The sequence below is a fragment of the Haliotis cracherodii genome, unplaced genomic scaffold, assembly GCF_022045235.1.
Source record: "Haliotis cracherodii isolate W230 unplaced genomic scaffold, xgHalCrac1.p SCAF_4, whole genome shotgun sequence".
Lineage (NCBI taxonomy): Eukaryota > Metazoa > Mollusca > Gastropoda > Lepetellida > Haliotidae > Haliotis > Haliotis cracherodii.
In genome coordinates, this window is record NW_027266297.1 from 9,447,347 (window position 1) to 9,472,489 (window position 25,143).

Below are 25,143 nucleotides of genomic sequence, written 5' to 3' on the forward strand. Positions count from 1 at the left end.
TACCACTTCTTCCAGAGTAGTGGCGTACCGAACTCAAACCACTTCGTCGCCAATACCGCCGCCCTCCTTGCCAAGAGTCTCTACCAGAATCTCGACCCCCAGGATGAGAAGCTGACCAAGAGACTACTACAAGGATACCGCCGCTAGACTTCTAGACACACACGATCGCCAGCCGACGCCGTGCCTTCCCACGCTTAACCCCCCCCCCCCCCCCCCCCCCCCCCCCCGGCCCAAACTTTTCCATATTATTGAAAATATTTTTATCACCCACTCCCACCCAGCCAAACCCCAACCCAGCCAAACCCCAACCCCCTTAACTTTATTAGAATAGGCTGTAAACTTATACATTTTTTGGGGGGTTGACTTTTGAGACATTTTCGCTTATTGTAAGAACATCTAGCTAACAAAACATGTCTATCTCTGAAATCCACAAGCATAGTTGCTGTCAAACCTAAAAAACATATTCGGGGAGGTCAGTTGTGACTTGCCGAGCACCTTAAGGTGAGTTTATTTTTAAACTGTCAAAAGCGATTGTCCCTTCAATACTAGTATATGGCTGGAAGCTGTCTCTCGGACTGTTATGAGTTATGATGTATTTTATGATATTACTGGGGAATGTTCAAATTAGTTACTGTCATTTCATCCAACGTTCTAACTGTCAACTGTCTCAACAGGACCATAGGTTTGGTTATATATCTCCTCCCTGTCTCTATGTCTTAAGTTGTTAATCGGTAACTGCGGTCCAAATGTATCAACTTATTCATCTATTGTTGCAAACTTGACTGATTTAAACATATCTAATTGATCATGAACTACTCAGTCAGTCAAGCACCTGTATCAGAAATGTAAAACCAGCCATGTTTTATGTAGTCCCAATATCACTGAAAAATGCCGATGTAACGTGACATATAAATTTACTCACAGACAATATATTTTTCGTGAGAGTGAAGCACAATTTTATTAAAGTTTTATTAACAATTTCATAAACTATAATAATATTAATATTAAAATTCATCATCACTTGCCAAGTTTATGAAAATGTCCCCATTTGGGAGATGTCACATATAAACAAGGATTCGAACTAAGTTTGATCGTCTTTGACACTGAGGTTTATCCCCACTTTGCCAGCAAACTGCAGAACATTAACAGTGAGTGAGTGAGCATCGTTTCTATGTTTATACAAGAAAAGATGTCATGCCCAAAACGCTCACAGTAGTTAGTGATTAAAATCACGACCTGTCATGACCTGGTTGAGTGACTTCCTCCAATCAACGTGAAAGGATTACCCACAGAGAAAGAAAGGATTAAAGTCACCCATAAATCTTATCCTAACGTAGTACTCCAACTTCTAAATGCCTCTCAAAGAAGGATTAAAATCCTTAAGATATCCTATCTACGTGGTATAGGTACTCACAACCTCTAATAATAAACTGTTACGTTTGGTATCCCCAGCAATACTCACTATGGTCATTGGGCAAATGTAAAAATCACAAACCCTAACGAGATTCTGTCTACATGGTCACACCCGGTGATTGTGAAGATCTCAAATTCTATCAACAGTCAGACAGCATGGCTGTTCATATTCATTTACAACATCCTCTTATAATTAGTATAAAAGTGTCCCACACAAAACCTTCTTTTATTTATTCTTTCAAAATACAAAACAGAAATTGGGGTGTGGGGAAATGGGACATATTTCCTTAATGGCGAACATTTACCAACCCGCGACAATCGTGTCAACACTGGGGTTCCCCTAGCAATAAACTCGCATCTAAATTCACTACTGTTCTACTGTCGGCTAGCCACAATGGCTAGACTGGACCCTAGTGGAATGGTTCATGCCATAAAAGTCTAACAACCGAACACTAATTAAGACGGGCCGACCTTGTATTTACGGTCTGGTGAACACAGCTCAATGGCCGCTCATTAACTCAAATTTCACATCTCACTGTTTTGTTTTATCTCACTATTCATTTGATAAATTTGTCAACTTCAACTGGAACCCGGTCCCGTGTTACACGCGTGGCACATGCGTGTTACACGCGTTCTCAACGCGTGTTAGGGGAATGAACTTTTAGGTAGTAGTGTATGTACTTGATCCATCATTGAAAATGCACAAGTTGTTATCGGAAATAATCTTCAAGGACCTTACCTTTAGGGTTAACGGCAACACTTCCCCAGAATGGGTTATGTCCGTTTAAATCACCCATGATCACGCAGGGCTTTGGGAGCTGGTCATATAGTGATTGAAAGTCTGATTACTGAAGCGCAGAAGAAGGGTAAATATATAGAGAGCACAGAGTTAATGTTATGTGCAAAGTCAGTCGGACTGCAACAGCTTGTAGATTGGTATGAAGTGAAACAGGGCTGTGGATCACTCCCTGCTTCACCAAAACAGAAGATCCTCCAGTAGCTTTAACACCTGGTGGAGAAAAGGAGTTGTAGGAACTATACCGACGTAAATCAAAGTTGTCAGTCTGTTTGAGATATGTCTCCTGAAGACAGATTGCCGAGGGGTTAAAATCTTGAAAAAATAAATGTAATTAATTAAAATTGGTCCTCAGACCTCTGCAATTCCACTGAATCAGTGGATTCATAATTTTCAAGTTACTGGTGGATGAACAGGAGATCTACGTCTACCATTGCGAGGCGACTTACTTCTGTTGCGCCCATTGGGTGAGGAGTGATATCCATGTCCTCCAAGGTTTGATATCTGTTATAAATTTGAATAGGGTTACGGTGACCCTTTGGTACACGATCTGATTTTTGTGAGTAATCAACGTTTTTGTTTGCACTTTTTACAACAGGAGATGGCTTTGTTACCGGTGGTGTTGTTGCTACTGATGATGTTGACACAGGTGCTTCATCTGTTTGTGAAGATGCACTGGACTGTAACAAAGAATAGTTGTCTGCAAAAACCCAAGTAATGTCAGTCTGGCTCTACACAGACATGACTTATAATGAAGGTACGCGTGAGACAGCTGCCGAGTAGGATACAGCTGTACTTGGAGAGGTAGTAGCCTTGATTAAACCTTTTGCTTCAGGGAACGTGATGTTCTTCTCATGTTTTAATTGAACAATCTGGAGTTGAAGTTTGAACTGTGGACAGGTCTATGAGGAGGCCACATGATTTCCAGAGCAATTCGCACAGTTAGGTTATTTTCTACATTTGTCATCAGTTCCGTGGTCATGTTCTCCACATTGATGGGAGATCTTGCGATTTTTGCATGATTGAGCACAATGCCCAAACTGCTGGCACTTGTAACATAGAAGTGAGTTTGGAATATACTTGCCCACTTCAATGTTGACATATCCTGCTTTAATGTTTCTAGGAGGAGTTGGTTTTGAAAACATCATGAGATAAGTATTTGACTGAAAAATCGTGTCATCTCCTTTGTAAGCAAAACGTTTTACATTTGTGACTCCCTGATCTTGTAATTCGGCGGCTATTTCATTTTCTGTCATATCACAGAGACACCGATCCCTGTCTCTGACAATGCCTTTGCTTGAATTTAGAGTTTTGTGGTGAGAATTCAGAGCAGGTGTGGAAACCAACTGCTTAGCAGCTTGCAAGATCGAAGATTGTTTTTGGGTTTTGCATTCCACCAGCAGAAATCCAGATCTAATTTTCTTGACATCCTGAACATCACCAGCAATGCCATAAATTGCCTTAAAAATTGCAAATGGGTTAAGCTTCGAGGGTGTACCATCAGAAGCAGTAACCACTAAAAATCGAGACCAACAGTTGTTTGAAGAATTCTTCAAAATAGTATTTTCCTCGTCTGAGGAATCATCCAGCGAACATTTTGTTTTTTTGGATTGTGGCATGTTGATTTTGTATATGGTTAATCACGCGAGCTCCTCTCCCACCACGGAGTGTCATAAAGACGATGCTTAACACCAGTGGATCTCCAACTGGCAGCACCAAGAATACTGAGATGGTATACTCAAGCAGAAGAATTAATTGAAAATTAATTAATCCACCAGATTGGCCCATGAGCCACCGCCTTCTAGGCATACGACTCCAGGCATGTGAATTATTTGTCAATCAAAGAAACCAAATTTTGTTACATAAACAATTTGTCAAGACCTAAAGTATAAAGGGAATTTGAATACAAATTTTGTGCAAATACTCTTCTAGGCAAAATATATATTCGCATCAATAATGATATCATATTTCACGATAAACAAGTTTTTAATATGATATTTCTGAGATAGGTTTTCCATGCACAGGGCTCGACATGACCAGCCGATTGATAGAATCGGGCCAATTCTACCACCCGTCTAGGTGAAGTAAGGGTCGAAGTGGTGTATTGGGCAAAGGAACACTATTCCTGGAACCAGTTCCCTCAACCACCAGACTACCGTCCTCCGCCGACACAGGGGCACAACCCACGGCAAACAGGTTGCCCAATTCGGTCGCCTTTTACGACCAGCAATGGGGTGCTGTGGAAACATTCTGCCCCGGTTCCACATGGGGGAAGAGCTATTAGCGCTACCCAGCACTCACCACGAGGAGGTTGCTCTTCACGAGTGCCTCTTAATTACAACCCGCATTCCCGCCTGCCCCCTCTCTACCTATCTACTAACCACCGTCCACTCGAATCTTCTCTTTTATCCCACCTTATAGTTCCTTCTGCTATTTAATCTACCACTAAACGGAGTCGCACGTTTATGTATTACAATATCTCAGGAACTAACTATAGGACACGCAGCAAGCTAACATGCATTGCTCAATTCCGAAGCACAACTTTTGATATAGTTACTTATTGTGGGTTTAACATGTTACGGAAATGATTTGAATTCACAAAAGGTCTTACGGCTGTTTAAATGAAAATGACACTTTAAAAATTAAACAAACAAACCAAAACTAATATTTTCCTTTTTAATATATCATGCGTAAATTCCTCACTAAAACAATGTACACACTATCATTTTATCATTTACTATCAAATACAGTGATATTTCAGTGAGAGGCGTTCGGCAACAAAGACAGATTTACATTGTATTGCAAATTGAGTGATTGGTAAAGCACGACACGCATACCCATTTCGCGAACATGGTGTCATAACTGATTTTCATTGATCCATTCATATAATGTTCTTCGCTATTTTGCCTTGAACGCCCCATTGCAGATAATCGAGACTCATTATTCTCTGGAGTTAACGGGTTGAGTTTTGAAAAAAGATGTTGCCTTGGACAATTTATGTCAAACAGTTTGCAGAAAACAAAAAAAACGGCGGACTGTCCATGCGTGGTCGTTGTTAAGTTTCGAAGCATTGTCTAAACAGTTAATTAATTCACGTGATTCTATTGCTCCGTATGACCGTAAATACAACATAGACCCTGGATATCTCACCAGTGATGGTAACGTTATGATTCACTCATTCAATCACCAGTAGCCAGAGGGATGGTGTAAATCCTGCTGGGGTACCATGCAGGAAGCAGATGCACACCGTAAGTCCCCATGGTCCCTTGTATGGTGGCCTAACTCTGGTTGCTGGTGATCTCTAGCCAACTTTTATAATGTATCGTACTGATTAGTCAAAATTTTATAGTTACTTACTAGTTTTATATTTATAGCTGTGATACTCTAGTTCTTTTACTGTCCTTTGTCGACAGAGTTTATAGTCTATATGTATGTATTTGTCTATTATAACTTGATTTAGTCACTATATGGCTGAAATATTGCCGATGTGACTTTAAATTTGAACTCACTCACTCACTCACTCACTCACTCACTCACTCATTCCTTCCTTGGGTGAATTAAACATACAAAAAGTCCCTTCTTAGCTTATCCTATCCACAAGTTCACAGGGCAAACACACCGTCATCTTAAAATGATACACGATAAACTTTACGGGAGAGATCTCCCAAGCTGAACCTGTGGTGGTTACATGTGTTCAGAATTGATCAACGTGCAGATCATTGAAAGTTGATTATAAAGATGTGTCAAATAGATACTAAGGAAAATTCATAGATGACTGAAGGTAGTCACTGTCCATGCACTGATCGAGTCGATACTACGATAGGTCGTTGTAGTCACGATGATGGATCGTAGCGAGGATATTGGTGAACGATCCCGCAGTCAATCCTGACGTTTCTCAATGTATGCTAAAACGCGGAGCTCAAAATTAAAGGGTCTAAATGATCGGAAACAACGCTTCTGTATGTATTCGTGCCAGGGAATTCCCAGGGGTTCCCCCAGGAATGTGTACGTAGTCCTCCGTCAGATTGTACATCATTCTATAATACGGTCTGGTGAAAAACGCAAGAGCGTCAAATTGTGTCGTTCATACACTTATTGGGGCGGTGGGTTTAGCCTGGGGGATAACGCGTTCGCTCGTCACTCCGAAGACCCGGGTTCGATTTCCCGCAGGGGTACAATGTGTTAAGCCCATTTCTTGTGTCATCCGCCGTGATTTTGCTTGGATAGTGCTAAAAGCGGTGTAAAACAATGCTCACTCACTCATACACTTATGAACGTCAATTTCCCGGTCATGTGACCGACCTTACGCTCATAAGAAAAGCTGTATATCGTGTTACTTCAGATTGAAAAATTTCTAACGCATTTCCTGTTGAGTTGTCTAAAGAGAGTACATTGTTTAAATGTGCTTGACCGTCAATGCAAACTGTGACGTTATTAAAAATGTCGATGAAGTAGGTATTACATTTAGAATGCATTTCAAAATTGGTTCTAGTGACCAGAAAGGAAACTTGAAATGATAAATATATTTTCTGGATGGATCACTCTGTCCATTTGTAGAAATAAACACATGTAAGTTATATACGATATTCAGTAATGTATTGGCCTACAATGCAAATACTGGCTATAGATGGTTGGTTTGTTGTTTAACGCCGCACTCAGTAATATTCCAGCTATATGACGGCGGTCTGTAAATAATCGAATCTGGACTAGACAATCCAGCAATTAATATCATGAGCATCGATCCACGCAATTGGGATCGATGACATGCATCAACCAAGGCAGCGAGCCCGACCACCCGATCCCGCCAGTCGCACTTTACGACAAGCATTGTCGCCTTTTACGGGAAGCATGGGTATGTAGCTTACATGCAAGAATAATTACATCACTAAAATATATCAATTTGTTGTTATTTGTTACATATATTGTCTTTACAACAACACATAGAACGTTATTAATTGCTAAAGTCTTCAACACTGTCAATACTGCACTGTATATCTATATACAACTGATTGATGTTGACCTGGGAATACAATTATTTCCATTTACATATATGTGACTGAGTGAGTGAGTTAAGATTTTAAGTCACATCGGCAATATTTCAGCCATATCGTGACTTTCAAAATATATAAATAATAAATACATGTAAACTATAAAAAACCTGTCTACAAGGGACAGTAAAATAACTAGACTTTTCACAGATTATTATTTAAAACTAGCATGGAACCATAAAAATACATCACTAGACAGGACAATACATTATAAAAAAGAGCTATAGATCGCCAGAAACTAAAGGTAGATCACCATACTTGGGACCATGGGGACTTACAGTACCTTTGCTACCTGCTGCATGGACCCCAGCAGGATTTTACATATATTAGTCTTGTTCATTAGGCCAACATATCTGCGACATGCCACACAATGCGGTTCCGCGCATGCCCAGAAAAGTTACATGTAGCAAGTATCGTACCATCTTCCCGAGGCAAGAGAGTTAACTGACTATAAAAGTCCAGTTTCCGCCCTTGCCGAACTAGGCTAGTATTATGGAGTAACATTTTGGCTGTACTAACGAGTCTATGCAAAGTCCAATCAAAATCGCGCCCCGAAATCGAAATCCGGTTCGAAAACTGTTGTGCAGATTTCGGTGGGATTGCAGGATTTGCAAAACATTTGCACCGCCAACTCGTTGTCAGCAGATATTTTCCAAATCTTTTCATGTTTTTAATCAAGGTGCTCACTTGATTTGATGCATTTCGCGATGTAAGACCCGTTTTATCACAATATAGATCTTGATTATCCATCAGATCGTCCTGACTCGGCGCCACCATTTTGTGTAAAGCAAACGCAAGCGATACGAGAGGTGGAATCTGATTGGTCCATAGGCGAGGCGTAGACGGGACATAACTCGTAATAGCCACTGGTGGCGCTACGATCGAGCCCAATAATTCCAGCCTAGATCAGCAAGGGTGGAAACTGGATTTTTAAAGTCAGTTAACTCTCTTGCCTCGGGAAGATGGTATCGTACCTGGGAATGCCTACGTGAATCCACTGGTCGGTTGTTGTGAGCCGACGTTACAATGGCGGCTTTGCTTCATTGAGAAGGTTATGTCATTTACGCTCAGGTAAATCCAGCAAATATATAGGAACGAAAGAGTCCTCTTGGTTTTTGGTCATTTTGAGCCCGAGACACATCACTAACTTGGAAGCATAAAATACAAAAAAGTATTTGACAGACAAAACGGAAACTGTTTGGGTCAAGACAGCAAAATGGAAAAAAACAAATGAAGTTGTTTTTTTATGGGTTAGACTTTATTGATACGCAATATTATCAAAATAAGATTAATCTTATATTACAAAACATATCGTTCATAATACGTAAAACATGTTTTGGAGTGATGTACTGAAAGCATAGGCCATATATTTGAATAAATGGAATGAAAAGGTACAAAGGGATATTGAGCTAACAAGTTAATATTTTTGGTATAATTATAATTGTAAAATAGGGGGAAAATCTGCATTACAAAAAAGTGCGATAATTATTAATGATGTATTAAGGGAAACTAGTGAAACATGTACATTTTGTGAATTTTACGAATTTATGATGACATTTACACTGATTTTCAAGGTTAAACATTCCAAACATTCAAAGATAACACGAAGTTTAGAAGGGTTCACCCATGCCCAGTTCTAATATTCAATGTCTTTCACTTATAAACATGGAAGCAATATATTGTATCTGACTTTATTGGACTGATGCTTTACAAGAACACATATTCATATAAAATACGTAGAACTGTTTGAAAACGTTATGACAATGCAGAATAGGAATGGTTTAATTTAATGTCGTACAGATCCAAACAGAGTAATAATGCTGGTCTGTTTCTTTCTGCATGAGAATCAGAATTTCAAATAGCCAATTCGCTTCCATTGATTTACCCACCTGAACTAGAAAAAAGGAGACCAGTGAGCTGGCCTCATCTGTTTCATATCCCTTTGTACCTTTGTACGGAGTCATCCATCAACAAATATTGTTCCAATTGTGTCTACCAACATTTCAATTCTGAAAATCAATCAATTAATCCTTTGCATAAGAGTTATGATATCATAAATAATATATATCAAATAGCCTAAAATGCTGTCGACCTGATGGCATGTCGAGAGAAAATATTTAGATTCGACTGTTGTGCACAGCAATGCCATATGGATGTAATGACGTTGTATGTCATTCTAACCAACGAACTGCCAACGTCAATATATTTTGTCTCCGGCATGCCCAAAACTTCACCGCAACCAGGGAGACAAAAGAAGAACTAATGTTTTTAAACGTTTGACCAAACCAGAAACATACACCAATGAATTTGAAAGAGACCGTATGTTCCTCAATATGAAATTTGCGAAGAGGGAAATTGATGACTTAAACCGCAGTAACATTTGCAGACATAAATTCCGACAGTATTTAATATATTTAAGAACCAATGGTATCTTTTTTTCCACACGAACATTTTAATGATAGGAACGTGTTGCAGAACATGGTCAGGGTAGCTCATGTAAATTTCACTACTTCCATCATGTAAATTTCACTACTTCCATCATGTACTGATGCCTGCCTGTTGGTCATATAATCACATGTGACTTCTGTAGTATTGTCAATATCAACCGTCGAACAGTTATTAAAGTATGGGCCAAAATACCAGCCTGCTACAAATTGGGACCACAACTTATTGGATGCTGTCGAATCGCATGCCAATGAATTGGTGACGAACTTGTTAAATGATTTTTACATTGGGTTAGGTCAGTGCGTGATGCTGTAGTTAGTAGAAAACTGAAAATGAGGAAACAGAATTGGAATAAACCTATTCTGTCACCGGCAGCTGTCATCCAAAGTCTGGCTGCCCAACATATAACATTTTACAGTTGTTTCCCACTGATATATGTTTTGCCCCTTCACACTCGATTATTTACAGACCGCCGTCATATAGCTGGAATATTAATATTGATGAGTGCGGCGTTAAACAACAAACCAACCAACCAACCTTATCCAAATATCTTCTCTTGAAATCCAAGAAGGTCGACTAAATCAAAAGCTAATAGATGGAAGGTATAATTTCTCTAAAAATAAAATAACTTTTAGTCAGATTTTAATTAAGGATCAGTTATTAAAATGGGATATAGTGACCAATTGCTTGAATCACGTTTAGATTTTGTCAAAACATTTTATTTTCAACTTTGTGCATTGTTTAAAGGTGATTTCAAAATTGAAGCGCGCATATTAACCCAGAAAGCAGTACCTACAAACCTAAATTGTGACATCTGTAAATGACCTCACACGCTCACTGAATAATCAACAAATTGCAGTAGACTACGGTTATAACGAACTGAAAGGGACCTCTAATTATAGGTCGTTATAATCGTAGTTCGTTAGGAGCATATAAACAGTATATATACAGCAAAAATATAGCAAATGAACGGGATCAAAACATTTCTTTATATCCGTCAGTTCGTTTTAAGCGTGTTCGTTATAAACGTAGTTTACTGTATATTGAAACGCACAATCAAATCGGTAATACAATGGGTCACAATACGTGGCAGCAGCAATAAAAAATAGGCTACATTACACAATTCACTGTACTTACGAATGCCCTCAATTTGCCACTGTTGAATGTCTTGAATGAGGCATGTTCTCCGTTCTTGAATCCAGAAAACAAAGCAGACAGAACAGTCGGTGTTTTCCTATAGGTACCGCGTCTGCACTTGGCAAGTAGATAAGACGCAGGTCGTAGTAGTAGTAGGAGAAGGAGGATGCCTTGAATCGCCCGCGTCTCGCTCTTACATACGTTCTGCCAGCCTATTAGAAACTGACACCTAAAAGCGTAAACAAGCTCCTCACAGCGAAGCTCTCTGTACCCGGAGATACGGAGTATACGGTGTCTCCATCAAATTGCTGCCTATTACAATCAACACTACTGCCTATAACATAACATGATGGTAAAATTAAACCTAAATTTATATTTAAACTAAGTTAATAATGTTGTCAATAAAGCTTGTAACTCAGACAATCTGTTCCAGAACAACTTCAGAAGAATAACTGACGGTACAGTGCAGAGGGTTTATGTGAAAATGAATTACTGACCAGTTGATCAAAGTTCTGTCATTAAAGTATAAAAAAAATTGTATGAAAATAGCTAATAGAAATAAGTATTGAAAGTGAAATGACAAGTCCTCCGAAATATCCAATATCCCACTGTTTTGATTATGTAGGTTTCACTTCAAGGTCGTTTAACACATTCTCATGATCTATGGTTTCTGCGAATATTTCATATAATTCATTATTAAAGATGTAGAACGTGGTTAAAACCATTAATAATCTACCATGGGTGGAAAACATCGTTATAAATGTACAAAGTTTCATCTGACTTGGAAAGACTTGGCTATCCTAGCGTGTATATATACATGTATATACTGATTTAGGATAGCTACGCGATGAATTGCAAAGAAAAAATGAATAAGGCGTGGTTTATTTCACGATAAAACATTGTTCTATCGTGAGGTCATTTCTTGAGATTCGAACATACTCTTGCAACTTGATGACGTCGTACATTGGAAGAAGCTATTTTTGAGAGGGTAGTGAGTTGTTCCCCTTAAATGTAGCTAGGCAACTCAGATTAACGCAAGGGCTGAACGATCGCACTCAAAAGTTGACGAGATGGAGCATAAAGATACAGATAATGAGTGAGTGAGTTATATTTAAAGTCACATCGGCAATATTGCAGCCATATCGTAACTATGAAGGTTTTATGTTTATAAATACAATTTTACTTATATAAAAACCTGCCAACGAAGGACAGTAAAAAGTTCTAGACTTATCACAGAAAAAGATTTTAAAACTAGTATGGGATCATAAAAAAGGATAACACTTATACATAACAATAACATGATAAAAACGGGCTATAGATCGCCAGCCCCTGAAGGGAGATCACCATACTGGGGAACATGGGGACTTACGGTACCTTAGCTACCTGCATGGGTCCCAGTAGGATTTACATCATCCCTTCAAGTGGTGGCGATTATTGGCAGAGTTAGCCTTACATCTTAAAATGACACATATTCTACGATTAAAAACACGGTAGTTCTAAATTTACCTTGAAAGAAGTGGAACTTATGTACCCTCTCAGGAGGACAATAATTTTACAGTACTTTAACCCCCCTCGAGGATACAGCCACTAACATTCTCAGTTGCTAATTTAATCTACCGATCATAAAATATTTATATTTCACAAAACACAATCAAAATTTTGCACACAACTCTATTTCTTTTAAAAAACCAATGATTAAACGAGAATCGATACTGCTAAAAAGATCCTTAATAGATGACGAATTGAAATATTTATCCCTTGTGATGGAAAAATCAATGCAGTCAAGCAGGACATGCTTGACCGTGATTCTTTCATCACAAGGGATACAAAACGGAGGATCCTCACCTTTTAATAAATATTCATTTGTGTATCTGCTGTGGCCAATACGACATCGTCGCATAATGACCTCTTCAAATCTGGACTGACAGCCCAAGTAGGTGTAACCGATATTTGGTTTAATTTCATGTAATTTATTGATACCTACTTTTGTGTCCCACTTCTTTTGCATCAGATCACGAATGTAAGATCTAATTGCAGGTTTATAATCAGTGTAGGGTATGAGAAGTGGTGTCACAGATTTGGTGAGTGCTGCTTTAGCAGCAGCATCGGCCATTGTGTTACCAGTGATGCCAACATGGCTTGGTAACCAACAAAAGACGATGTCATATTGGCCAGTAGCAAGATCATTAAATAATTCGAGAATTTGGATTAAAAGTGGATGTTTAGATGACATATTTTTAATTGCCTGAAGGCATGAAAGTGAATCAGAGAAAATAATGAATTGTGTATGTTTTGATTGATTACTGATATAATTTAGTGCTGTAAAAATGGCGTTTGCCTCTGCTGTGAATATGGAACTGCTATCAGGTAATCGTGAAGATAATGTTCTGGATCCAATGACGGTGGCACTAGCAACTGTGCCACCATCCTTGGATCCATCCGTAAATATAGATTTATAAGTGTCGTAAGTGTTTCTTAATTGATGGTATTATTGTTGATAAATTAATTGGTTAGTAACTGATTTCTTTAATTTTGTTAAGGAAAGATCTACCTCTGGCCTTACCATTTACCAAGGAGGTGATGTAAACAGTTGAAAGGGAGCTATATCTTGCAGTTTAATATTTGCGGCAGACATGTCAGACTGGATTCTGATTCCAAGTGGTGGAACAACAGACGATTTTTTATTATAAATATCTTGGTAAAGAGGGAGTAAAGACGCAATTAAAAGCTGGATGTGACTGATTTGAATATAATTTAGTAACATATTGTAACGATAATTTCAGACGGCGATGTTTAAGAGAAGGTTCATCTGCTTCTATATACAGACTGTGAATTGGAGACGTCCTAAAGGCTCCAAGGCAAAGCCTTTGGGCCCTGATGATGGACAGTATCCAGTTTTTTTAAGTTACTTTTGCAGGCTCCACCGTAGACGATGGAGCCATAATCGAGTTTTGAACGGATCAATGACCTGTACAAGTGTAAGAGGGTTGTTTGATCCCCTCCCCACTTAGAATTTGAAACTACTTTCAACAAATCGAGTGCCTTCAGGCATTTAGCTTTAAGGTAATTAATATGCGTAAGGAAAGTTAAATGACTATCAAAAATAAGGCCCAAGAATTTGGCCTCTTGAACAATTTTGATAGGGGTGCCATCTAAATATAGTTCAGGGTCCTTATGCGGCTTATATTTTCTGCAGAAATGTATACAATTAGTTTTTGATTTCGAAAATTTAAACCCGTTTTCGAGGGACCATTTATGAATTTTATTGAGACAGATTTGTAACTGCCTCTCTATTGTATGCATATTTTTACCTCGACAAGAAACATTAAAATCATCCACGAAAAAGGATCCATCTACTGAATCACTTAAAACCTTTGAAAGACTATTTATTTTTATACTAAATAAAGTTACAGACAAAATACTGCCTTGTGGGACACCCTGATCCTAATGATAATGATCAGACAGGGTAGAACCCACGCGGATCTGAAATTGTCTGCCAGTTAAAAACTTGGATATAAATTCAGGCAAACGGCCTCTCAATCCAAAATCATGTAAATCCTTTAAAATCACGTGTTTCCACGTTGTGTCATACGCTTTTTCTAAATGAAAAAGATAGACACTGCATGATGGTTATTAATGATTGCATTTTTCACGAATGATTCTAACCGTACTAAATGGTCAACGGTACTGCGATTCTTTCGAAAGCCACACTGGATATTTGTAAGTATATTATTTGATTCCAAGTACCATGTTAATCTATTGTTGACCATGCGTTCCATGGTTTTGCAAACGCAACTGGTCAATGAAATGGGTCTATAATTTGAGGGATCACTGTGATCCCGTCCAGGTTTCGGTACGGGTATAACTATGGCATCACGCCAGGAAGAAGGAAACTTACCTGATGTCCATATATCATCAAAAATCAACAAAAGGGTTCCTAAACACGGTTCTGGTAAGTGCTTCAGGAGTTGATAGTGTACATTATCAGCTCCTGTAGCAGTATCATGAGCTTGTCCAAGAGCTGTATGAAGTCCATGGATCGAAAATATTTCATTATAATCTTCCCCATTATCTGATTTAAAATTTATAGTTTTCTTTTCCTGCTGTTTTTGAAATTTTTGGAATTGAGAGGGACATAATTTGAGGAGGAAGAATGTTTAGCTAACGTTTCACCTAGTTTATTTGCAATATCCGATTTATTAGTTAGTAGTTCATCCCTATTCTTAAGATGATGGACGCTACATTTAGAACCCTTACCTTTAATTTTTTGTATCATGTTCCATACTTTGGACATGGGCGTTCGCGAGTTTATCTTGGAAACATAATGTTGCCAAGATTGCCGTTTATTTTGTTTAAACGTAGCATTTAAGATTTTATATTTATTCAAATTATGGACCATGGGATGGCGACGGAAATAGTGTTCAGCCTTTTTCCGTGCCTTCCTAGCTTGTTTGCAGTCATAATTGAACCATGGTTTATGGATATGTCGATTTGTAGAGGACTTAGGAATACATTCATCTGCTATTTTGTTCAATTCATCTGAAAATAATTGCACAGGATCAGTAGCGTCAAGAAACAGATCAGGTTTTAATTTAGTGGATGCAAGCATTTCAAACAAAGGCCAGTTGGCCTTATTGAAGTTCCACCTTGTTGAAGGAGGAACATCTGAAGGTAAGACAGGTTTTAAAATGGTTGGAAAATGATCACTGCCACATAGGTCTTCATGGACAGACCATTCAAATTCGTTTAATAAAGCAGAACCTGTAACTGATAAATCCAGTGCAGAGTAAGTACCTGTACCGGGATGTAGATATGTGTTTGAACCATCGTTAAAGATACATAAGTCATTGTTTGAAATGAAGTCTTCCAAAAGCTTCTCCTTATTATTTGTCTGAACACTACCCCAAAGTGGATTATGTCCATTGAGATCACCCATTATAACACAGGGCTTGGGGAGTTGATCATAGAGAACTAGAAGTTCAGACTGTCGGAGAGAAGTAGATGGTGGAATATATAACGAGCACAAAGTAAAAACTATGTGCAGAGTTTCACGGACTGCAACAGCTTGAAGGGGAGTAGTAAGATGAACGGGGCTATGGATGACGTCGTGTTTCATTAAAATTGAAGAACCTCCAGTGGCTTTAGCACCTGGAGGTGAAAAGAAATTGTATGAGGTATAACCTCTAATATCAAATTTGTCAGTGTCTTTATAAAATGTTTCTTGTAAACATAATGCAGATGGTTTAAAATCCTGGATTAAGAGTTGTAAATCATTATAATTATTCCTAAGTCCTCTACAGTTCCATTGAATTAAATTTGATGATTGATTCATGGTGGCTCAATTGGTGATCTCCCACGCAAACGTGAGGGAGAGGAACTCCTTCTGGTCTCCAAAGACGGAGTTACCTCCATGTCCAGAAGTTCAAAGGAGTTGTGAACTGGTACCTCTGGTGGAGAGGGTACCCTGGCAGCTTGTATGTTCAGTTTTTTCTTTCCTTTTTTTGATGAGTGTACGATGTCAACAGCTGGTGCTGTAACAGCTGGGTCAAATTGACCCACACTCTGATTACTGGTCTGAGTTTCTGCTGTAGAGTAAGTGATTGAGTAACTAGGCTGATGTTCAACTGACTTTGGAGGAGTAACTGATTTGGTTGGAACTGGTTGATCAGTTATAATCCAAGACAAATCAGTCTGACAATGAATAGAGGAAGTAGCGACAGGACGGGAAACAGCTGTAGAATAATGCAAAGTTGAGGGAGATGTTGACTGTTTTTTTACAAGTTGTTTTGCATCATTGTAGGAAATGTTTTGTTCACATTTAATTTTGATTATTTTAGATTCTGTGTGCCACACAGGGCAGGACTTGGATGAGGCGACATGGTCATTGCCACAGTTAGCACATTTGGCGGCATTTGTACAACTGGTTCCATCATGATCGCCACCACAGCGAGAACAAACCACTGAGTTACGACATGATTTTGAACCATGTCCAAAGTGTTGACAAGTGAAACATCGGAGTGGATTGGGGACATACACCTCCACTCCGATGTTGTTATAACCTGTTTTAATAGATTGGGGAATAGATGAGCGTGCAAAAGTCAGCATATATGTATTTGTATTGTGAATGCCACTCTCTTTCCTCATGGTAAAGCGTTTAACAGCCGTGACAGCCTAATCCTCCAACTCTGCAGTGATTTCATCTTCTGACATATCCGCCAGGCAACGAGCTCTATCGCGAAAAATACCTCTGCAAGAGTTCAATGTCCTGTGTGCGGACACAACAACCTCTACATTTGCAAATACATGAATGGACAAAAGATTAAGAGATTGCTGCCTCCGCAAACAATCCACCGAGAGGGAACCACCACGGAGACGCGTGACATTCTTAACCTCGCCACAAATCCTAGAAACGGGTTTTGAAATCGCAAAAGGGTTGAGTTTAAGGGGCAGTTGATCCTGGGCCTCAATCACCAGAAATCTAGACCACGAATCTATGTTTTGAGATACACTGTCCGTTGAATTGTCAATTTCTAGTCTTCTCTTTTTTTCATTTCTATTTGAACCAAGTTGTGGGAGAGACATGATGACAGAAAGTATTTCAGAACCCCCCACCCCCCCCCCCCACCCCCCCCCACCCCCCCCCAACCCCCCCCCAACCCCCCCCACCCCCCCCCCCCCCCCCCCCCCCACCCCCCACCATGGAGCGTCATCAGTGACGGTGTTACATTGCAACGGATATCCAAGATGCAAACACCAGGGATACAGGGGTTCTATACTCCAGCAAATATGACGCGAATAGCTACATTTATCTACCAACTCTATGCCAGACTGGTTCCGCCAATGACAGAAATTGGAGACATATATTATTCGGAGGTCAACATCACCACATTGGCCCATGAGCCACCGCCTTCTGGCGTAAGACTCTAGGCAATTTATATAATCCAAAATAGTTAATTCACACAAATTATGCATGGCCAAGGCCAAAATATACATCAAAATACAACACATGTGTGCATATACAATATTACGCACAGGGCCTGGCATGACCAGCCGATTGATAAGACCGGGCCCATCTTACCACCCGTCTAGGCGAAGTAAGGGTCGAAGTAGTGTGTTGGACAAAGGAACACAGTTCCAGGAACCAGTGCCCTCAACTACCAGACTCCCGTCCTCCGCCGACACGGGGACACAACGCACGGCAAACGGGCTGCCCACTTTGGTCGCCTCTTACGACCAGCAATGGGGTGCTGTGGAAATATTCTACCCCGGTTCCACACGGGGGAAGAGCGATTAGCGTTACCCAGCACTCACCACGAGGAGGTTGCTCTTCACGAGTGCCTACAGATAATGACCGCCAATTGTTTGTGTTTCTGAGAATATTCAGGAAATACCATACTGAACTTCCTTGTTCCCAAACTGGACTGGTTCCACATTACTGAGGCGGATTGTATTCAGTGAGTCATCATGATCTGAATACGAGTAAATACTTTTAGAGCTTGTACATAATCAGAGTGAGTGAGCGAGTATGGTTTTACGCCGCTTTTAGCAATATTCCAGAAATGGGCTTCACATATTGTACCCATGTCGGGAATGGAACCCGGGTCTTCGGCGTGACGAGCGAACGCTTTAACCACTAGGCTACCCGACCGCCCCCACACAATCAGAGAATAATACGGATATAATCATAATTAACAGTAGAAAACCGTAGAACATTGTTTGTCGCTGGTTAAAATTTCAAATTGTAATATCGTCTTGTTAGAAATATTGTACTATTCAGCAACATTAAAAAAAAAACAGTACACATGTGCTTCGATTGAACGTTATCCAATAAATATACGGAACAGCATTGAAAACGCACCACCATGAAAATGGATGTATTTTTATCCGGGCTTAAGTCATATGAAAATATATAAGTGAATGAGTAATATACGACGTTCTGGACGAAGCATGAAGAAGAACAGCTCGTCAAAACACATTCCTAAATTTTTTGTGAGCGAAATCGCCAAAAGGCAACAAATTGCTTGCACATCATGGAAAACGTGTTTTGATTCACGGGAAGCATGCAGAATAGGGCTATAAAAGACAGACTTTTTAAAGCCACATCACTTGTTGCTGCAGACGTAAAGGGTACCGACACAAGAAATGCCAAGATTAACAGCAGAGGAACGTGAACGTGCCTTGGGCATGCTTCAAGTTGGTACGTCAAGTAGAGTCGTTGCACAACGGTTTCAATGCCATCATTCAACAGTCCTCAGGCTACTGAGCAGATACCAGCAGACAAGAACCACCAGAGATCGACCACGTCCGGGTCAACATCGTGTAACTACACCACGTCAGGATCGCCATATTGTTCGTCGGCATCTTCGTGATCGTACACTTCGGCTACCAGCACTGCAGCAACCGTACAAGGCCGACGGAATTGATCAGTGCTGACACCGTACGTCGACGACTCCGCTCAGCAGGGCTGCGTGTTCGTGGTCCATATGTTGGACCCATACTCACTGATCGACATCGAAAAGAACGTCTGCGTTGGGCCAAAAGGCATCGTCATTGGAGATTGCGGCAGTGGCATGGTGTGCTGTTCTCTGATGAGTCCCGTTTTCATTGACGGAATGCTGACGGTCGACTGTGAGTGTGGCGTCGACGTGGAGAACGTTACCACAATGACTGCGTTGTACAGACAGATCGATGGGGGGAAGGAGTGTCATGGTTTTGGGCGGCATCAGTCATAACTATCGAACAGAGCTCCATGTTTGTCGTGGAAGTGTTAATGCCCTTTACTACAGGAATAACATATTGGCAAATCACGTCATCCCATTCTTTCATCAGCACCAGGATATGCACACCTTCCAGCAAGATAATGCAAGAGCGCACACAGCACGTGTTTCAACACAGTACCTAGCGAACGATAATGTGCCTCTGCTTCCATGGCCAGCCCTGTCACCCAATCTATCGCCAATTGAACATCTATGGGATTACCTGTGTCACCGCCTCTCACGTCGTCCGCAAGTACAGAACCTGAGAGAACTTGAAGATACACTACGTCAAGAGTGGAATGCCCCCCAACACTATTCGCAGACTTATTCGATCAATGAGAAGACGTTGCATGGCCTTTGTTGCTGTCAATGGCGGACATACCAGATATTGACTTTTCATTTTAACCCTATGTGTCTTCCTTACACTGATGACGTAATTGTAATTACTGTGTGGTATTCCTGTTTCCTTTGTCGTCTTTGTGAATAATCCGTCTATGTCTGTTCTAATCAAAATCGGTCATTGCTCAAGTTGTTTTTGTAATATTTCAAGATTTATTGCTGGTGCGTTTTCAATGCTGTTCAGTATATATGCAAAATACAAGGAGAACCAAACTTCAGCAAATATTGTACAACTGAATAAAAAAATCATACAAAATTGTATATCATATGTCCAAATGTATCTGAATCAGTTTCATTATATCTTCATAGGCACATGTATGGCAGGTTTTGTTCAATTCCGATGGAAGGATTGTTTAGAAAATACAAGTGATTTAAGTTTTCCACGTAATGGCATTTAATATAGGATACTCGCTACAGTCAATGAGCCTTTATGTAATACAGGTGCATATATTTTTCAGACAGAACACGGCGTAATGGCGTCCAACTCTACACCTCTGTTACGAATTCATCGGACCCAAAAGAAGGAAGTCTGTGTCACACAGTTACTGGACGTCCTGACGGTACAGACATCTCTGCCGTACTGAATGTGACATGTCCTGGAACCTGGCGCTACCTGACTGTCTACACAGAGACTGATAATGATGGAGATGGTGCTGTGTTGGACTTTGTCGAGGTACAGGTGTGGAGTAAGTATACACATCAAGACAGATCACTTTCAGCACACCCTAAATTAACGTCTTTACAGGTATAGGTAAGCAAATATCACGTTTTCACAACATTATTATCACCGACATTGTGCTTTGGCCACTTGTATTGTATTCTGTACTGTCATTGTACTTGAACTGCCATTGAATTTTGTACTGCCACTCCGTTTATTACGAACACGCTTATAACAAAGAGATGAATATAACTGTTTTTTGGTCCCGTCCATTTACTGTATTTATGCTGTATATATGCTTATAACGGACTAAAATTAGTGATGCCTTTGAGTTCTTTATGAATTTACATTACTTGTATTAATTTGTAATTAGTTTAAAACTAAATAATTTTATAATACAATTGTTATTTTTATAGCAGTTAGTTGGTTTCACTTCTTTTATGTATAGATTTCTAAACTAAATTTATTGTTCCAATATGGAAGTCGACATGTAATAGAAATTAGGGTCCCGTCTGGGATCGAAATTTAGTAAAAAATAAAGTTAATTGTCAAAATTATTGGATAACCATTTTATTGTCTAAAAATTAATATTATGTTTAGTGCAGGTAGTTTTTAGCTATCTTTCTACGGAACAAGTGTATACTCAGAAAGTCTGAACAGACCTAATCGGCGAAATATTACAAACTTGACATCAAATCAGGTATATTGAGGCCGATGTCCAAACAATTTTGACAACTTACCTGGTTGAGGAAGATATTTTGCCTGTTGATGCTTTGGCTCTGGTTGATGAAAAAATCATATTTTGGCTTTTAATATATTAGTATTGGAAAGAGACATTCAGATTAACAAATAGGAAGCTGAAAATAGAAAGCAAACATGAGATGTGAAGCTGGGAAAGATAAACAAAGAATTAAGCAAGAATTTCGGATTAAGCAATTAGGAGTTAGAACTGATAAAAGTAATAAGGCTGAAAAAAATTGATTCACATTGTGGTCTCTCTCTCAGTATCTCAACAGGTGATAGATCGTATGATCTTTCCAAGCAGATTAGACTTTTTCAATCCTTTTCTGAACGTGAGGTTGAAAAGTTTTTCTTACATTTTGAAAAGGTGGCTAATAGCTTAAAATGACCCCAGAATCAGTGGACCATGTTGTTGCAAAGTGTTTTTAGAGGAAAAGATCGGACAGTTTAGGAGTTCTGATTATCATGTTGTTAGGGCTGCAGTTCCCAAGGCTTATGAATTGATTCCTGAAACTTATAGGCAAACGTTAAGGTTTGCTGAGAAAAGGGATGATTCTACTTTTGTTGAATTTGCTAGAGAGAAGAAGACTTTGTTTGACAGATGGTGTACTTTAAAGGAGGTCAGTGGTGATTTTGATAGTTTGAGGCAGTTGGGTTTGCTGGACGATTTTAAGCAGTGTGGACATGCTGACATATCTTGATGTGCAGAAAGTGGATCACTTACACCAGGCTGCTACTTTGGCTGATGATTATTTTTAACTCATAGGGTTCGTTTTAGGCAGTCAGGGTTATCAGGCAAGGAATCGCAGGGTTATAAATCAGGAAAGCATAGTTCATCAAAGTAAAAAAAGTCAAGTTCTACTTCAGTTGGTTCTGAAGATACTTCTACAGTTTCGTCGGAGCCCTCTTGTAGATATTGCGGAATGAAGAAAGCTCACTTTCAAGAACAGTCATTCTTCCATGAATGCTTTTGTGAATGTCAGGTCACGGCCTTTTTGAGGTTCGGATAATGAGGAGTTCGCTTTTGTCATCAAACTTTGTTGTTGTGAGATAGGAGTACATGGAGGAAATTGAGACCACCAGATGTATTTGCTGATAATGAATGGAAGATTTTTTATCAAATTGTTCTTCCAACATGTATTGAGTTTGGCACATTCAACTCATTTTGGTGTGAATTTTACCTCATTTGCGACATGATGTTGGTGTAAGGGCATGATCATTCACATATTCATTGTAGTAATGTTGTAGTCAATTTGATGATAGTGAATAAGCGGCAATGTAGTGCGGCATCAACCATGAACATAACGTCTTTAATTTCATTGATGTATTCACGACGATATATCAATATGTGTATTCGAGTTGTATTTCATGCCTAAGTGAAACTGAAAGATGACGAGCCGTAGTTATGCTTGAAATTGGCACCTCACTCCGTGACATCGCGTGTCAATTCAGCGTTCATAAGAACACCATGTTGCACTTAATGTAACAAAAGCAACAGAACAACCACGCCTGAGACATTTTTCACGGTGACCGCACCACCTCGCAGAGAACTCTCACAACCCATACCATCCCTGGCAACAGATTTGTGTAGCAGTATTGTTCTCAGAACAACGTTCATCCGTTATGCTGACCACCACGATCCCCTCATCAATTATCAATCGCACCTTTCTCAGTGGAACGAATTTTGCGTCTCTCTCAAATTCTCAAACAACTTTGGAGGAGGCTTATCCTTCCTCATAATACTATAAAATTGTCGTGAGTCGAGTGTGAGGGCTGCATCAATGCACAAGGTAGACACACTCGCATTTGTCTATGGCAGAAGCGCTCTTCATATGGACAGTTTTTAATCTTACCTTCTGAAATGTTCTTTCCTGGTGCTATAATGCCATTCATGCCAGTAACATGTTTTTACCGATTCTCTTTGTTATGTCACAATAACTTTTGCCTTTGATTATATTTGAAATGTGTACATTACAAGAACTCTCCACAACATGCATATTGACAACAATTTGTCAGTTTTACCAGACTGATTGTTCGGCTTATTATGTTAAAGCATTATGACTTGCATCAAAACTGCATTAGTCGTCTTGATAGTCTTTACATCACGATTAGTGATAACAGTGTAATCATATCATATTTGAATATTTACTTGAAAGTCCGGGCTAGAATTGATCTTCAGTAACCTTTGCTTGTCGTAAGAAGGGCGAAACCACTTTATCGGTGGTTCGAGAAGGGAGCTAACTTGGTTTGCCTAATCGAAAGTTCGAGGTGGGCCCAAATTCGAAACTAAACGCACTTGTTGTTGAGAATGTGTACTACGTAAACAAACCCGCATTACAAACTGCTATTTTGTCTATTTAAAATAAGTATTATGACCTATAATTTGATTGAAATGTACAAATGCTATGGCAATACATCAAAACTCACTTCTACGAACATCGCCAAACTAGGTCGTGAGGTCATTAATATTCATGAGTTATTCCTTTTATGAAAAGAGTAAATACAAATACAGACGTCAGGACATTGCCCGTATTAAACAGTGAGATTGACATCCTGCCATACAGGGAATGAGATGCTCACAGTGTCATTCTGAGTCTGACATACTGCCATATAAGATGTAAGATACTTACAGTCTCATACTGAGACTGACATCCTTCCATATGAGGAGTAATATATTTTCAGTGTTATTCTGAGACTGACGTCCTGCCATACAGAGAATGAATTACTTACAGTGCCATTCTGAGAGTCACATCCTGCTATACAAGGATTGAAATATGTCACACCGTCAGCTCCACATAGGGTCATGAACTCCGTTGCTTCACAATTACAACCGGTATCGCTGACCATGGAGTTCCTGAAATATGTAGGCAATGTCAAAGTCGGTTATCCTCGCACTTCCCTAGATGATGTCAGTTTTTTGCTGTTTAGAAAATGAGACGAGAATGTACAAGAACATCACTCGGAAAAGTGTTATATTGTTGTTCATGTCCAACAATCTGTTATCGTCTACAATAACGTCCGCCTGTCACATTGACTTAAACCAAATATTGTTTTGTAATATTTCTCTTTCGTAAATGAGTCGATTTTCAGTAGTCTATGAAACAATGATCAAATAAATATGTACACACGACATATGCCTTATTGTTGTGAAGTATTCAATTGCCCAATTGGTTCATTTTACTATATGCAAAATAAAACAAACGTATTTGGTTGGGTTTGTATTTCACTATAACAGCAAGTATATATATACATATAGTTAATTACTTTCATGCCAACACACGTACCTATATCGGTGTTTTATTAATTACGTATTTCCTATGTACTTTTGAGATAAAGTAGACTTTACATGTTAATATTGTGCTTATTGCGTGTGGCGTGAAAAAGGGTGGTGTAAATGACTTACATGATAAAGAGGTGTATACACATGTATACACAATCTGGAGTGTAGTGTTATAACAGTTGACACTCACCTGCTGCCAACTAAACCATTGATGGTCTGGCAATCATAACTGTCACTTGGGCACACGATGTTCTCGTCATGACAGATGACACGTATCTACCATCACCTTAACCCTCCCCTGGTTGTAATAGCTGACACTTACCTGCTGACATCTAGACCCTTGATGTTCTGATTGTCACAGACCAACGTGAGAGAACAGAGAACAGAGGACAGTGCCAATGGCTGCCACATTGGTCGTGAGCTTTGCACATCCCATGTTGGTCAGTCGTAGTCAGATGGTGAGGATGCCT

General features: G+C 39.4%; 1 protein-coding gene across 1 annotated transcript in view; it reads left to right on the plus strand.

Annotated features, from left to right (window-relative positions):
• Positions 1 to 25,143, plus strand: part of LOC139478500 (angiopoietin-1 receptor-like) — a 70,570-nt gene that overhangs the window by 37,527 nt on the left and 7,900 nt on the right. Inside the window, exon 3 of the mRNA XM_071260990.1 lies at positions 20,453 to 20,680. Within this exon, the coding sequence (XP_071117091.1) occupies positions 20,453 to 20,680 (228 nt within the window). The remainder of the gene's footprint in view (positions 1 to 20,452; positions 20,681 to 25,143) is intronic.